General features: G+C 43.6%; 1 protein-coding gene across 5 annotated transcripts in view; it reads left to right on the top strand.

Annotated features, from left to right (window-relative positions):
• inpp4b (inositol polyphosphate-4-phosphatase type II B) overlaps positions 1 to 13,196 on the top strand; it is a 697,459-nt gene that overhangs the window by 160,220 nt on the left and 524,043 nt on the right. For 2 of the 5 annotated variants that reach the window (XM_070872076.1, XM_070872113.1), the window contains exon 6: positions 3,563 to 3,679. The exons of the other annotated variants lie outside the window; for them this stretch is intronic. In XM_070872076.1, coding sequence (XP_070728177.1) covers positions 3,563 to 3,679 — 117 coding nt within the window. The remainder of the gene's footprint in view (positions 1 to 3,562; positions 3,680 to 13,196) is intronic. 5 annotated transcript variants of the gene reach the window in all.

Genomic DNA, 13,196 nt, shown 5'->3' on the forward strand with positions numbered 1-13,196 from the left:
GCTGTCATAAGAGATCTGTCACAAATTGGCAGACTGCTCGGCTACAAGTGGGCTGAAAATAGCATGCTTCACTGTATCTCCGTCTCTTTATGTAAAGCCAGCCAGGCCCCTTGTAATCTTTCCAAATTTCACACTGGCAGTGAGGCCCACTTACATTTTTTGCAGCGAGGCTAGACTGTGACAGGGTAATATGTTGCTGATAGCCTTCTGTTCATGCATCCATAAATGTGTGTATTCTTTGCACAGTGCTGCTTTTGGTAGAATTGTTGTTCTGTGTGAATAAATGACAGCTTGGAATGAAACGTATTCAGTGTTCACTGGTGATGAATTTTAGAGATGAATTGTAGATACTGATAGTTGCTGTGATGTGCTGTGTTTAGCTGCAAGGTGTCTATGATTTATAGATGATGCAAAAGTAAACAGCGTTAGTATTATCTGTTATTGTGCACAGAATCTTGTTTAGCTTGATTCTGCAGTGTGGTTTGTATGCATGCATATGTTCAACTGTAGTGCGAAATTAGAATCCTCTTTTCCCCCATTCTCTCAGACTGTGTTACAAACAAGCTGGGCTGTTACTTTCATTAAATCCATTGAACCATCTTTGCAATAGTGAGAATATAGATGCTGGAGCTGAGCTCTTGCAGATTAGAAATGTTTCAGGTTGTTCGTGGTCTCTGTTGTAAACCATCAGGTAAGCACAGGATCAGGCTAGACTGTGATGCCCGCTATCTTCCACGGTTGAATAACCTGCCAACACTTATTATATATGCAGATAAAGAATAACCATTTAGGTGAGGTACCCAAGGGCTGATAGTGTCACTGGACCTGTATCCCAGCAAGAGTCAGGAAGTTTTGGAGAAGAAGGGTAAGGTTAGAACATTAGGGAAAGCGGGTGAAATAAATATTTCTGTTTGAATTAATCATAGAATCATTTAAATACTAAGGGAACGTGGGTGGGGACAGAGGAGAAGCTTGCAAATAAACCTGCATCCTTCAATAATTCCCATACTGTTGAATAAAAATGAGTTGCTGCATTCCTCACAAAGTGTTGTTTCCTGTCAACTGACATGGATGTCGAGCAGTGTAGTGGGTGGCTTCATTGTTTATTTTCTCTGCAAAGGATGTGTAAGACAAGGCGGAGATCTAAGCGGAAAGGTAACAACAGTGAAAGAAAATAAATAAAAGCTTGAATATGCAACACTGTAAATAAATAGTACACAAACAAATACATATTTGTAGCATAACAATTATACGAAACTGGTGGTTGCAGAATAAATCTCTTAACACTTATCTGTTGGTTCCCTCTGGTTCAGCTGGTTAAGGTAGCAAATAGCTGGATCATGTAGACCAGGAAGGGTTTTGGGGGGATTGAACCCATCTATGCTGAGTTAGCTGGGCTCAGCCACTGAGATCTGCAAATGGCTTCAGTGGCCTTGGCCTAGACAAGGGAAACATGGCCAGGATTCCCCCTCCTGATGGCTATTTAGCCATCCCTGCTGAAAAGTGTGTGTGGCTATCAGGTGTGCATAAAGTTGGGTTCAGCTTTGACCTTTCCCCATGGTTGAGAAATCTAGTGACACTGGCAGCATTTACACAAACGATGGGCACTGAGGTGAGGTATTAGGAGGTGCCACTGCCCTGAGAAATTGTGGAAATGTAAGGAACGGGGGAAAAAATAGTCAAAATTGGTAGAAATAAAATCAAAAATAAATTTCAATGTCTCAAAGTGGAATCTCAACTTTTATATTTACATTAAATTGTATTGATGAATGTGACTTCATGGGCTCAATTTTCCCGTGATTTGAGCCGTTTATTTTGAGCAGGCTGCTTTTTTAGGCCTAAAAATCCAGTTTCCCCAATCAATTTGCACCAGCGTAACTCAGTTATGATTTTTTTTAGGTAAGTTTTTTTTCAGCCAAAGGGGGTGTAACCAGCCACCTACGCCAATTCTGGCCATTTAGGGAACTTTGGCCAGCTGAGAGTTACTCCAGTTCTGCTTAGGCCAGCGTTTGTGGCCTCTCCAGAAAAACCTTGCGGTGAGTTAAAGAAATCGGCGCAGGTAAGGAAATTGGAGGAGGCCATTCGGCCTGGGTTAGGGGAAGGGAGCAGACTGGAAGTGCACTCGGGGCCAGGGTCGGGCGAGGGAGTGGATCGGCAAGCCCTTTGGCCTGGGCTAGGGGCAGGGAGCGCTGGTGCAATCCCTCCCTCACCAAGACAAAATCACCATCCCCCCCCGCCCCCCCCCTGGATGCCCTTGCATGGCACTGTCTTGATGCCATCGCAAACGAAACCTCTGACCGGCCCCCCCACCGCCGAACAACCTCAGCCCACACCCTTCCCTCAGCCCTAGCGACATGTTTAAAAACAGCACCGAAAATACACCCTCAATCCTGGCTACGGACACTGATTCAACCCCATTGGCAGGCTTAATATACCACCACAAATCATCCCTCCCTGGCCGCCCCTGCATGGCACCATCTTCATACCTTCTGACCCCTGCACAACAAGCTCGGCTTACACCTTTACCTCAGCCTTATCGACATTGCCAAATCCGAGCTGTACTGAGCATGCGCATCCATTGGAATGACGTTGAAAACGTAAGTTTTTTTTCCCGCGCATGCGCAGAAGGCTTGGCTTTGTTTTTCGGCGCAGACAGCAGGCTCCATCCCCCGAGGCGACTGGACACGCTGCGCGGCTCCCAATTCCATTTACAGATCGAGGAAAGTTTGAACAAATATTTATGGCACATTTCTGGCCCTAAAAACCCGGCATAACTCTGGCAATATGCCAGAAAACTGGCTTGGGCAAAATTGAGTCCCATGTAACTCACTGAAGGATGGTTTGATATCTTGCAGGTTTATTTTGTGAATTTGAACTAATTTGCATGTTATGTAAAAGTTGTATCTGGCATATAATTTCAATGGAGTAAAGACTCACCAGCCACCCCAAAAGTCTTTTGCTATAATAGGTGAGAGTGAATGAGCAAACACACTAGATCAGGTGTTTTATAATATGCCAGCATTTGGTTTTGGATACGATGAAGCTAAAACTAAAATATTGCCCTGGTAAATGTCCTAACGGTCACATGTCTTGAGTTGTTTTTCCAATTGGATCCCGTATTTCATTTACTGATCTTCCAGGAAAAAGCGCTATTAAAATGAACCTAAGCCTCTAGCTACAGAGCTAAACCCTTTTTGAGCGGGGTTTTAAATTAGAATGACAGTTGTGCCAGCAACAGACAGAGGCGCACAGTGGGTGCAATTAGAATTCTAAAATCAACATTCCACGTGAGTGTAGTGGGGGCTTAACACTGTATCTCATCTGAGTGCACTGCTAAACACACGGTAAACTGCTGCTTGTGTAATGATGGATTTCAGGATGATTGTGAGTCTATAAAGACTGGAGGTAATGCTATTAATACGGAGTGGTTTTTCCCGATTCAGCTGCTTTTTATTGAGTTGCAGCTTTTTATTTTTGGTACATTCGTCTGTCTTTTTTTCTATGCTACCCTGTGCACAGCTGTTAGCTTACTGAGACAGGCCTGTTTGCTTGTGGCACATAGGGAACAAGAGATCCAGTGTTTTTGACTGGTGCTACTTTCCCACCGGGCTATCCCATTTATGAGGAGACGCGGGTGAAGCTAACAGTCTACGATGTCAAGGAGAAATCCCAAGAAACTGTGAGTATTTAACTCCTTTTTAGTGAAACACATCTTCTAGATACATAAAAATGTAAAGCCTGAAAATGTCAAATTTGTTTTGTAAAGTATTCAAGCAGACTATTAATATACATTTACTCAGCTGGCAGTCTGTGCCACTACATTGAGTTAAACAGATTACCATAAATCTGGCACAGTACATCAGATGAGAGGCAGTCCATGTTTAGCCTCAGTGGTGTTCCTCTGTATTTAATATTGTGCAGTTACCTTGTCGAGCAGTAATAATTGAATCTCACAAACGTATGCAAAGCACTGACGTTCTCCAGTCTGGGGAAAAAAACATTCTATTAATCTGAATGACAAATTTCGCTGCAGATTTATCCACACCCTCCTTCATTCCAAAAGAGATTTATTTCATGGACTCTTTGATTCCAGTTTAATTAAGAAACATTTTTATTCCCAGCTTGTGGTGATGTCAGCAAAAATATCATGTTTCTTGTACTGTCATTTTATTAACTTCTTGTTGGAATAACTCGGCATTTTTCGTTATTTGTAAACCGAAGAGCAGAAAGAGCATAGCATTATTAAAGGGACGTTTTCCTGCGATTTATTTTCATCACATGGTAGTGAAATAATTGTGTACCTGCTGTGCTCCAGATTCAAAAGAAAATGCTGAACTCGAGAGCTTTGCAGAAGTGGATAAACAGCCAGTTTCTCATCATGTATAGCCTGAATTTGGGTGATGGTCTTGTTTACAGTTCTGCAGATCTGGCCCTTTTATATCCAGTTCTAAGGGTATGGATGAAAGAATGCTGATGTGGTGACCTTGGGCCCAAATTTGGTCAAGAAGTTGCTCCATTTTTTTGGAGCAACTTGATTTTTCTGGAATATCTTAAAAATCCACATTCTGCACATTTAATTTGCGCCAGTGTACGTGAGTTAGTTAGGATTTTCTTTCAAAAGGGGTCATTACTGTCGCCTACGCCTGTTTTGGCCATTTAAGCCTGTTTGGACAGCTATAAGTTGCTCCAAACTAACTTAGGCCAGTGTATGTGGCCGTTTGTGGCCCGCATAGAAAACCCTTGTGGAGAGTTAAGAAATCAGTGCAGCTAAGTACATGCTGAAGCACAAAAATAAGCATTCAGTAACAAATAAAAAAAAATACAAGGAAGCTGAGAGGACCTGCACCTAGTACCAAGACTTACAAAGCACAAAAAGTCATAAGCAATTAATTAACAAATAAAAAATAGAAGGAACCCTGCACCTAAAGCACCAAGACCAAAGTAATAAGCAATCAATCAATCAATCTAACACAAAAAATAGAAGTCCTACCAAAACACAGCCCGGGCCGCCGATGTGGGAGACCATTCGGCCAGGGATAGGGGCGGCGCACTTCAGCCCCTCCCACACAGCGTCTGGGGGCTAGGAGCTTACTGCGTTTGCGCTCGCACTCTCTAGCGTGTATGTGCAGAGGTCCTGGCTCCGCTCCCGAATCCAGTGGCCACGCTACGCCACCATCGAGGAGAGGCTAGAGAGTGGCCAAACTCTGCCCGAAGATTTTTGGAGCACTTCGAGGCGGACAAAAGTGGCGCACCTCTGGTGAGTTCGCCAGAAATCTGTACTGGTCAAATTCTACCCCCTTAAGTTTCCACGTAGTTACCTGTTGTATTTGAGTGACCTGAAGGTAGGGGAGGTCAGTGGTTTGTTCAGAGCCGACATCCATCCTCTTTGCACTGCCATGATACTTCTCAAAGCCATGAGCTCTGAGTGCAAACCAGCATAAGCTGTACAAAGTTAACTCCATAGTGCAGTCTGTATCATTTCGTTTGTTAAATTATTTAATTATGAATAGTCTTGAATTAAAAGGGTATGGTTACTGTATGGGAAGGGGTTAAAACTAATATGATAGTAACATCACCATCTTGCTTCTATTTTGAGTACTTACTAAAGCAGACACTACATCTGTTTTGCAAAGAAGTTTTCAGCTCTTTTATAAAAGTTTATAGTGTCAGACACAATCGATAACTAACTCAAATGGCACTACCACGCAAGCCACGCTCATACAAACAGACAGACATGTCAGACAGGAAAAGATCAACTGAACCATTGAAGGACCTGAAGGTTTCCACCTCAGGGTTTTAAAGGAAATAGGTGAGGAAATTGAAAATGCTTTACCTTTTAATCTTCCAAAGTGTGCTCAATTCAGGAAATTTGCCTTTTATATTGGAAAATTGTTGATGTAACTCCATTATTTAAGAAAGGTGAGAGAGAGAAAAACCAGGAATTTATAGGCCTGTTAGTCCAACATCTGTTGTGGGGAAGTTATTGGAATCTATAAGGACAGAGTGGCTGAGCACTTGGAGAGATTTGAGAGAGCCAACATGGATTTGTAAAGGGTGAGACATGTTTAACAAACCTAATTGCATTTTTTTGAGGAAGTAAATAAAGTAATAACCAGGGCAATGTCTATGGATGTAGTTTATATGGACTTCCAGAGGCATTTAATAAGGTTCCACATAAGCTAAAATTAAAGGTTAAGGAGTTGAAGGCAAATTATTGACCTGGTTAGGAGATTGGTTAAGTGGTAGAAGACAGAGTAGGGATAATGGGTATGTACTAGAATTTGGAAGGAAGTGACTAGTGGTGTCCCACAAGGATCTATGCTTGGACCTCAACTATTCACAATTTAAAAAAAAAATTGTTCTTGGGATGTGGGCATCGCTGGCAAGGCCAGCATTTATTGCTGATCCCTAATTGCCCTTGAGAAGGTGATGGTGGATGCTTTCTTGAACTGGTGAAGGTACTCCCATAGTGCTATTAGGGAGGGAGTTCCAGGATTTTGACCCAGTGACAATGAACTTACGGTGATATATTTCCAAGTCTGGATGGTGTGTGACTTGGAAGGGAACTTGGAGTTAATGGTGTTACCATGCGACTGCTGCCCGTGTCTTTCTAGGTGGTAGAGGTTGTGGGTTTGGGAGGTGCTGTCAAAGAAGCCTTGGCGAGTTGCTGCAGTGCATCTTGTAGATGGTACACACTGTAGCTATGGTACATTGGTGATGGAGGGAGTGAATGTTTATGGCGGTGGATGGGGTGCCAATCAATTGGGCTTGTTTGTCCTGGATGATGAGCTTCTGGAGTGTTGTTGGAGCTGCACTCATCCAGGCAAGTATTCCATCACACTCCTGACTTGTGCCTTGTAGATAGTGGCAAGGCTTTGGGGAGTCAGGAGGTGGGACACTCACCACAGAATACCCAGCCTCTGATCTGCTCTTGTAACCACAGTATTTATGTGGTTGGTCCAGTTAAGTTTCTGGTCGATGGTGACCATCAGGATGTTGATGGGGAATTTGGTGATGGTAATGTCACTGAATGTTAAGGGGCGGTGATTAGACACTCTTGTTGGAGATAGTCATTGCCTGGCACTTCTGTAGTGTGACTGTTACTTGCCATTTATCAGCTCAAGCCTGAATGCCATCCAGGTCTTGTTGCATGCGGGCACGGACTGCTTCATTATCTCAGGAGTTGCTGATATGATTGGAATCAAAACCAGCACAAAAAGGAAGATGGTTGTGGTTGTCAGATGCCAGTCAGTGGAGAGGCTTTCCCTCAGATTCCCATTGACTTCACTTTTACTAGTGCTCCTTGATGTCACACACTGTCAAATGCTGCCTTGATGTCAAGGGCAGTCATTCTCGCCTCACCTCTGGAATTCAGCTCTCTTGTCCTTATTTAGACAAGGCTGTAACAAGGTCTGGAGCCAAGTGTCTCGGCAGAACCCAAACTGAGCATCGCTTGGTAGCACTGTCGACAACCCCCTTCCATCACTTTGCTGCTGATTGAGAGTAGGCTGATGGGGCGATAATTGGCCAGGTTGCATGTCTTGATTGTTGTGAACAGGACATACCTGGGCAGTTTCCACATTGTCTGGTAGATGCCGGTGTTGTAGCTGTACTGGAACAGTTTGGCTAGTTCTGGAGCATAAGTCTTCAGCACGACAGCCAGGTTATTGTTGGGGCCCATAGCCTTTGCTGTAGCCAACGTACTCGGCCATATCTTGATAACACAAGGATTGAATTGAATTTACTGAAGTCTTGCTACTGTGATAGAACATAAGAATTAGGAACAGAAGTAAGCCATCTAGCCCCTCGATCCTGCTCCGCCATTCAACAAGATCATGGCTGATCTGGCCATGGACTCAGTTCCACTTACCCGCCCGCTCCCCATAACCCTTAATTCCCTTATTGGTTAAAAATCTATCTCTCTGTGATTTGAATACATTCAATGAGCTAGCCTCAACTGCTTCCTTGGGTAGAGAATTCCAGATTCACAACCCTTTTGGAGAAGAAATTTCTTCTCGGCTCGGTTTTAAATTGGCTCCCCCGTATTTTGAGGCTGTGCCCCCTAGTTCTAGTCTCCCCGACCAGTGGAAACAACCTCTCTGCCTCTATCCTGTCTATCCCCTTCATTATTTTAAATGTTTCTATAAGATCACCCCTCATCCATCTGAACTCCAATGAGTAAAGACCCAGTCTACTCAATCTATCCTCATAAGGTAACCCCCTCATCTCTGGAACCAGCCTAGTGAATTGTCTCTGTACCCCTTCCAAAGCTAGTATATCCTTCCTTAAGTAAGGTGACCAAAACTGCACGCAGTACTCCAGGTGCAGCCTCACCAATACCCTGTACAGTTGCAGCAGGACCTCCCTGCTTTTGTACTCCATCCCTCTCGCAATGAAGGCCAACATTCCATTCACCTTCCTGATTACCTGCTGCACCTGCAAACTAACTTTTTGGGATTCATGCACAAGGACCCCCAGGTCCCTCTACACCGGCAGCATGTTGTAATTTGATGATGGGGACCTCAGGAGCAGTCCGAGATGGATCATCCACTCGGCACTTCTGGCTGAAGCTGGTTGCAAAAGCTTCATCCTTGTCTTTTGCACTCACGTGCTGGGCTCCACCATCATTTAAGATGGGGATATTCTTGGAGCCTCCTCCTCCTGTCAGTTGCTTAATGGTCCACCACCATTCACGACTGGATGTGGAAAGACTGCAGAACTTTGATCTGATCCGTTGATTGTCGGATCGCCTAGCTCTAGCCATAGCCTGCTGCTTCTGTTGTTCAGCATGCATGTGTTGCAGCTTCCCCAGGTTGGCACCTCAGTGTTAGGTATGCCTGGTGCTGCTGATGGCATGTTCTTCTACACTCCTTATTGAAGCAGAGTTGGTCACCTGACTTGATGGTAATGATAGAGTGAGGGATATGCTCGGTCATGAGGTTACAGATTGTGGTTGAATACAATTCTGCTGCTGATGACCCACAGCGCCTCATGGATGCCCACTTTTGAGCTGCTAGATCTGTTCTGAATCCATCCCATTTAGCACGGTGGTAGGGTGTCCTAGTGTGATGATGTGACTTCGCCTACACAAGGCATGGTCACTGCTACCAAAACTGTTATGGAGAGATGCATTTGTGAGTACGAGGTCAAGGAGGTTTTTCCCTTCTGTTGGTTTTCTCACCACCTGCTGCAGGCCCAGTCTGGCTGCTATATTCTTCAGGGCTCAGTTAGTAGTGGTGCTACCGAGTCACTCTTGGTGATGGACATTGAATCTCCCACCCAGAGTACATTCTGTGCCCTTGCTACTCTGTGCTTCTTCCAAGTGGTGCTCAACATGGAGGAGTACTGATTCATCAACTGAGGGAGGGTGATGGATGTTAATCAGCAGTTTTCTTTGCCCATACTTTAGCTGATGCCATGAAACTTCATGGAGTCAATGTTGAGGACCCTCAGGGAACTCCCTCCCAACTGTGTACCACTGTTTCACCATCTCTGGTGAGTCTGTCCTGCTGGTGGGACAGGACGTACCCAGGGATGGTGATGATAGATTCCGGGACATTGGCTGAAAGGTATGATTCCATTAATATGACTACGTCTGGCTTTTGCTTGACTAATCTGTGGGACAGCTCTCCCAGTGTTGGCACAAGTCCACAGATGTTAGTGAAGAGGACTTTGCAGGGTTGACTGGGCTGGGTGTTTCATTGTCATGTCCGTAGCTGGTGCCAGGAGGTCTGACCATTTTTATTCATATTCTATAGTCAAAGAGTCATCGACCCGAAACATTAACTTTGCTTTCTCTCCACAGATGCTGCCTGATCTGCTGAGATTTCCAGCATTTCCTGTTTTTATTCCAGATTCCAGCATTTGCAGTAATTTGCTTTGGTGTTATTCATATTGTTTCTTGTAGCGGTTTGTTTTACAACCGATTGACTTGCTAGGCCATTTTAGAGGACAGTTAAGAGTCAACTACATTGCTGTGGGTCTAGAATCACATATAGGCCAGACCAGGTAAGGACAGCAGATTTCTTTCCCTAAAGGACAGTAGTGATATGTTTTTGTGACAATCTGGTAGTTTCATGGTCACCATTACTGATATATTCCAGATTTATTTAAGTAACTGAATTTTACTTTAACCTCCTAAAGCCCTTTGAGAACTCTGTTCCTCCAACTCTGGCCTCTTGTGCATCACCCACTTCCATCACTCCACCATTGGCGACTGTGTCTTCAGCCGCCTAGGCCTTAAGCTCTGAAATTCCTTCCCTAAACCTTGTCACCTTTCTCACCTTTTTAAGTCGCTCCTTAAGACCTATCTGTTCGGCCATGCTTTTCGGCGAGCCAAAGGTGGGCAGCGGAAACGATACAAGGACGCCCTCAAAGCCTCCCTGATAAAGTGCAACATCCCCACTGACACCTGGGAGTCCCTGACCCAAGTGGAGGAAGTGCATCCGAGAGGGCGCAGAGCACCTCTAGTCTCAACACTGAGAGCATGCAGAAATCAAGCGCAGGCAGCGGAGAGTGTGTGGCAAACCAGTCCCACCCACCCCTTCCCTCAACGACTATCTGTCCCACCTGTGACAGAATCTGTGGCTCTTGTATTGGACTGTTCAGTCACCAAAGAACTCACTTCAGGAGTGGAAGCAAGTCTTCCTCGATTTCAAGGGACTGCTTATGATGAAGATATAATGTCTCCTCCTTTGGCCCAGTGTCAATTTTTGTCTGATTATGCTCCTACGAAGTGCCTTGTGACATTTTACTATGTTAAAAATGCGATATAAATGCAAGTTGTTGAAAAGCAATTCATCAGGCACTGAAGTTCTCTTGCTGGATGTAATCGAACCATTGTGTTCGGATTGAAACCTTGGAGAGAAAGGCTCCTGATATATTGCGAACTGTATATCACTATTTTTTCCATTGTTCTGTCAAAGCATGCATACTATTTTTCTCGATTAGGTTTGATCTTTTTCACAAGGTCAGAGATCTGAATGGATTAGTGTGCGAGATTGAACTTGTTTCGTTTTTACTGTGTAAATAGGGCTAAAGGTTAATATTTAAAACTAATCACGTGTCTTTTACAAAATGCCGGAAGTGATAAAGTTGCATTGCACAGGAGTTCAATAATGTCTACGTTGGAGGAGATATGTACTGTATTTATACAGGGATTAACTCAAAGCAGTGTGTTAATGTAACCGATGGAGTCATAACAAAAGTGGCAATGCAAACACCTAGCTAAAACTGTGAGATTTCATCAGGTGAGCTCCAAACAAAGCTTTCTGGAGGAAATAATGTTTTTTATCAACACAGTGCAATTGAAATGTGGAACTAGGTTGTCTTATAACTTCTCAGTCAAAAGAGACAGCAATCTTCCCTGTTATGGGAAGTTTTGGATTTGTTGGGTGTAGTTCATTTTGCTCTGAGGTTGCTCCCTTGTCCCTAGTTAAAATGATAGTTAAAGGTAGCGGATTAATTTGCTGCAGTACTTGGGTAACTTGGAATTGTGATCAAGCTAGTGTCTTTCTGAAGTGCTCCAAGAAACCACTACTGCAACTTCTGAACAGTCACTTGTTATTTTAGAACTGTATGGACTGGAACTGATTGCACAGAAATACTTTGCAAAGATGACATAAAATATTACATAAGGGATTTTGCGTTACTGATAGTATTGTTGCACAATATAAAAAGCATTTTTTCCAGACACTCTGCTTATGGAGTGATAATGCAAAGGATAATGTATTTCATGGATAAATAACATTTTTAAAGCCACACCTGCCATAGATTATATTTCTGTTCAATATTTTTGCTGATTTGGTTATGACAATTGTCTTCAGCACCTTTTGAGCTGGTGAATAGGAAAGTCAGAGAGTGTGTCAACTTTTGGATTCTATTGATTAACTTTCCTGGAAAATGCTTTGAGTTGGATGACATCAGACTTAGCCTTAATGATCATGTCCTACACAGTGAATAGCTGGCCAATTCTTGCAATCTAAGTTTAAATATGAAGAATGACTCTTTGAGCAAAGCACTAGAGGACTGGTAGTAGTAATGCTTTTTATTCCAAGATAATGATCCTAGTTGGATAGAAAATCAGTCCTGATGACTCTGCTGATAACTGTCGAGGTAAGTAGAAGGGAGACGAACTGTCTGACACACTTCAGACACAAGCAGCCATCTGGAATCAACAGGCTGCTGCTGTTAATGTTTTTTGTTGCCACTTCTTCAGGAGATCACCGGCTGATGGTTGAACAGACTAACACTGCCATGTATTGTTTATAACGTGATCAGCTGCAAGATTTTCCCGGCTGTCAACAATGATATTACATAGCTTGAGGCTGTGCTACAGCATATTCTTGTATCTCTTTGATTATCCACCCTACTTCCCCTGTGCTGTTCCAACTTGTACAGGATCTTTTTTGGCTTTCTGGAGTCCTGACCGGAGAAGCTGTACTTGTATCAACATAGCCTCAATGCCCATGGTCTTGCCACAATTTGCGGATCTTGCCGTTGATCATTTTCTTCAGATGTTGGAGGTAGAACTTATAAAACTACCAAATGATGGTGGTAACCTGTCCAGGACTCTCATCCACCTCGGAGGATGATAAATACAACACTTCCAGCTTTAAGAGCTTGATTCTACTGTTGGTTCCAGACACCCTTATAAATCTTCCAAACATAGAGCTGGCTTATCTGATATGATGTTTGTATAAACACAAGTTCTTTCTTAATTAATAACACCTTATCATGCCTCTCAGAAATGTCCCACAGCCAATCACTGCAGGTGAATAAGAACACAAGAAATAGGAGCAGGAGTAGGCCATACGGCCCCTCGAGCCTGCTCCGCCATTCAATAAGATCATGGCTGATCTGATCATGGACTCAGCTCCACTTTCCCATCCGCTCCCCTAACCCCTTAACATTTAAGAAACTGTCTATTTCTGTCTTAACTTTATTCAATGTCCCACTTTCCACAGCACTTTGAGGCAGTGAATTCTACAGATTTACAATCTTCTGAGAAGAAATTTCTTCTCATCTCAGTTTTAAATGGGCGGCCCCTTATTCTAAGATCATGTCCTCTAATTCTAGTCTCCCCCATCAGTGGAAACATCCTCTCTGCATCCACTGGTCAAGCCCCCTCATAATCTTTATACGTTTTGATAAGATCACCTCTCAATCTTCTGAATTCCAAGAGTAGAAGCCCAACC

Source organism: Pristiophorus japonicus, chromosome 2 (assembly GCF_044704955.1).
Source record: "Pristiophorus japonicus isolate sPriJap1 chromosome 2, sPriJap1.hap1, whole genome shotgun sequence".
Lineage (NCBI taxonomy): Eukaryota > Metazoa > Chordata > Chondrichthyes > Pristiophoridae > Pristiophorus > Pristiophorus japonicus.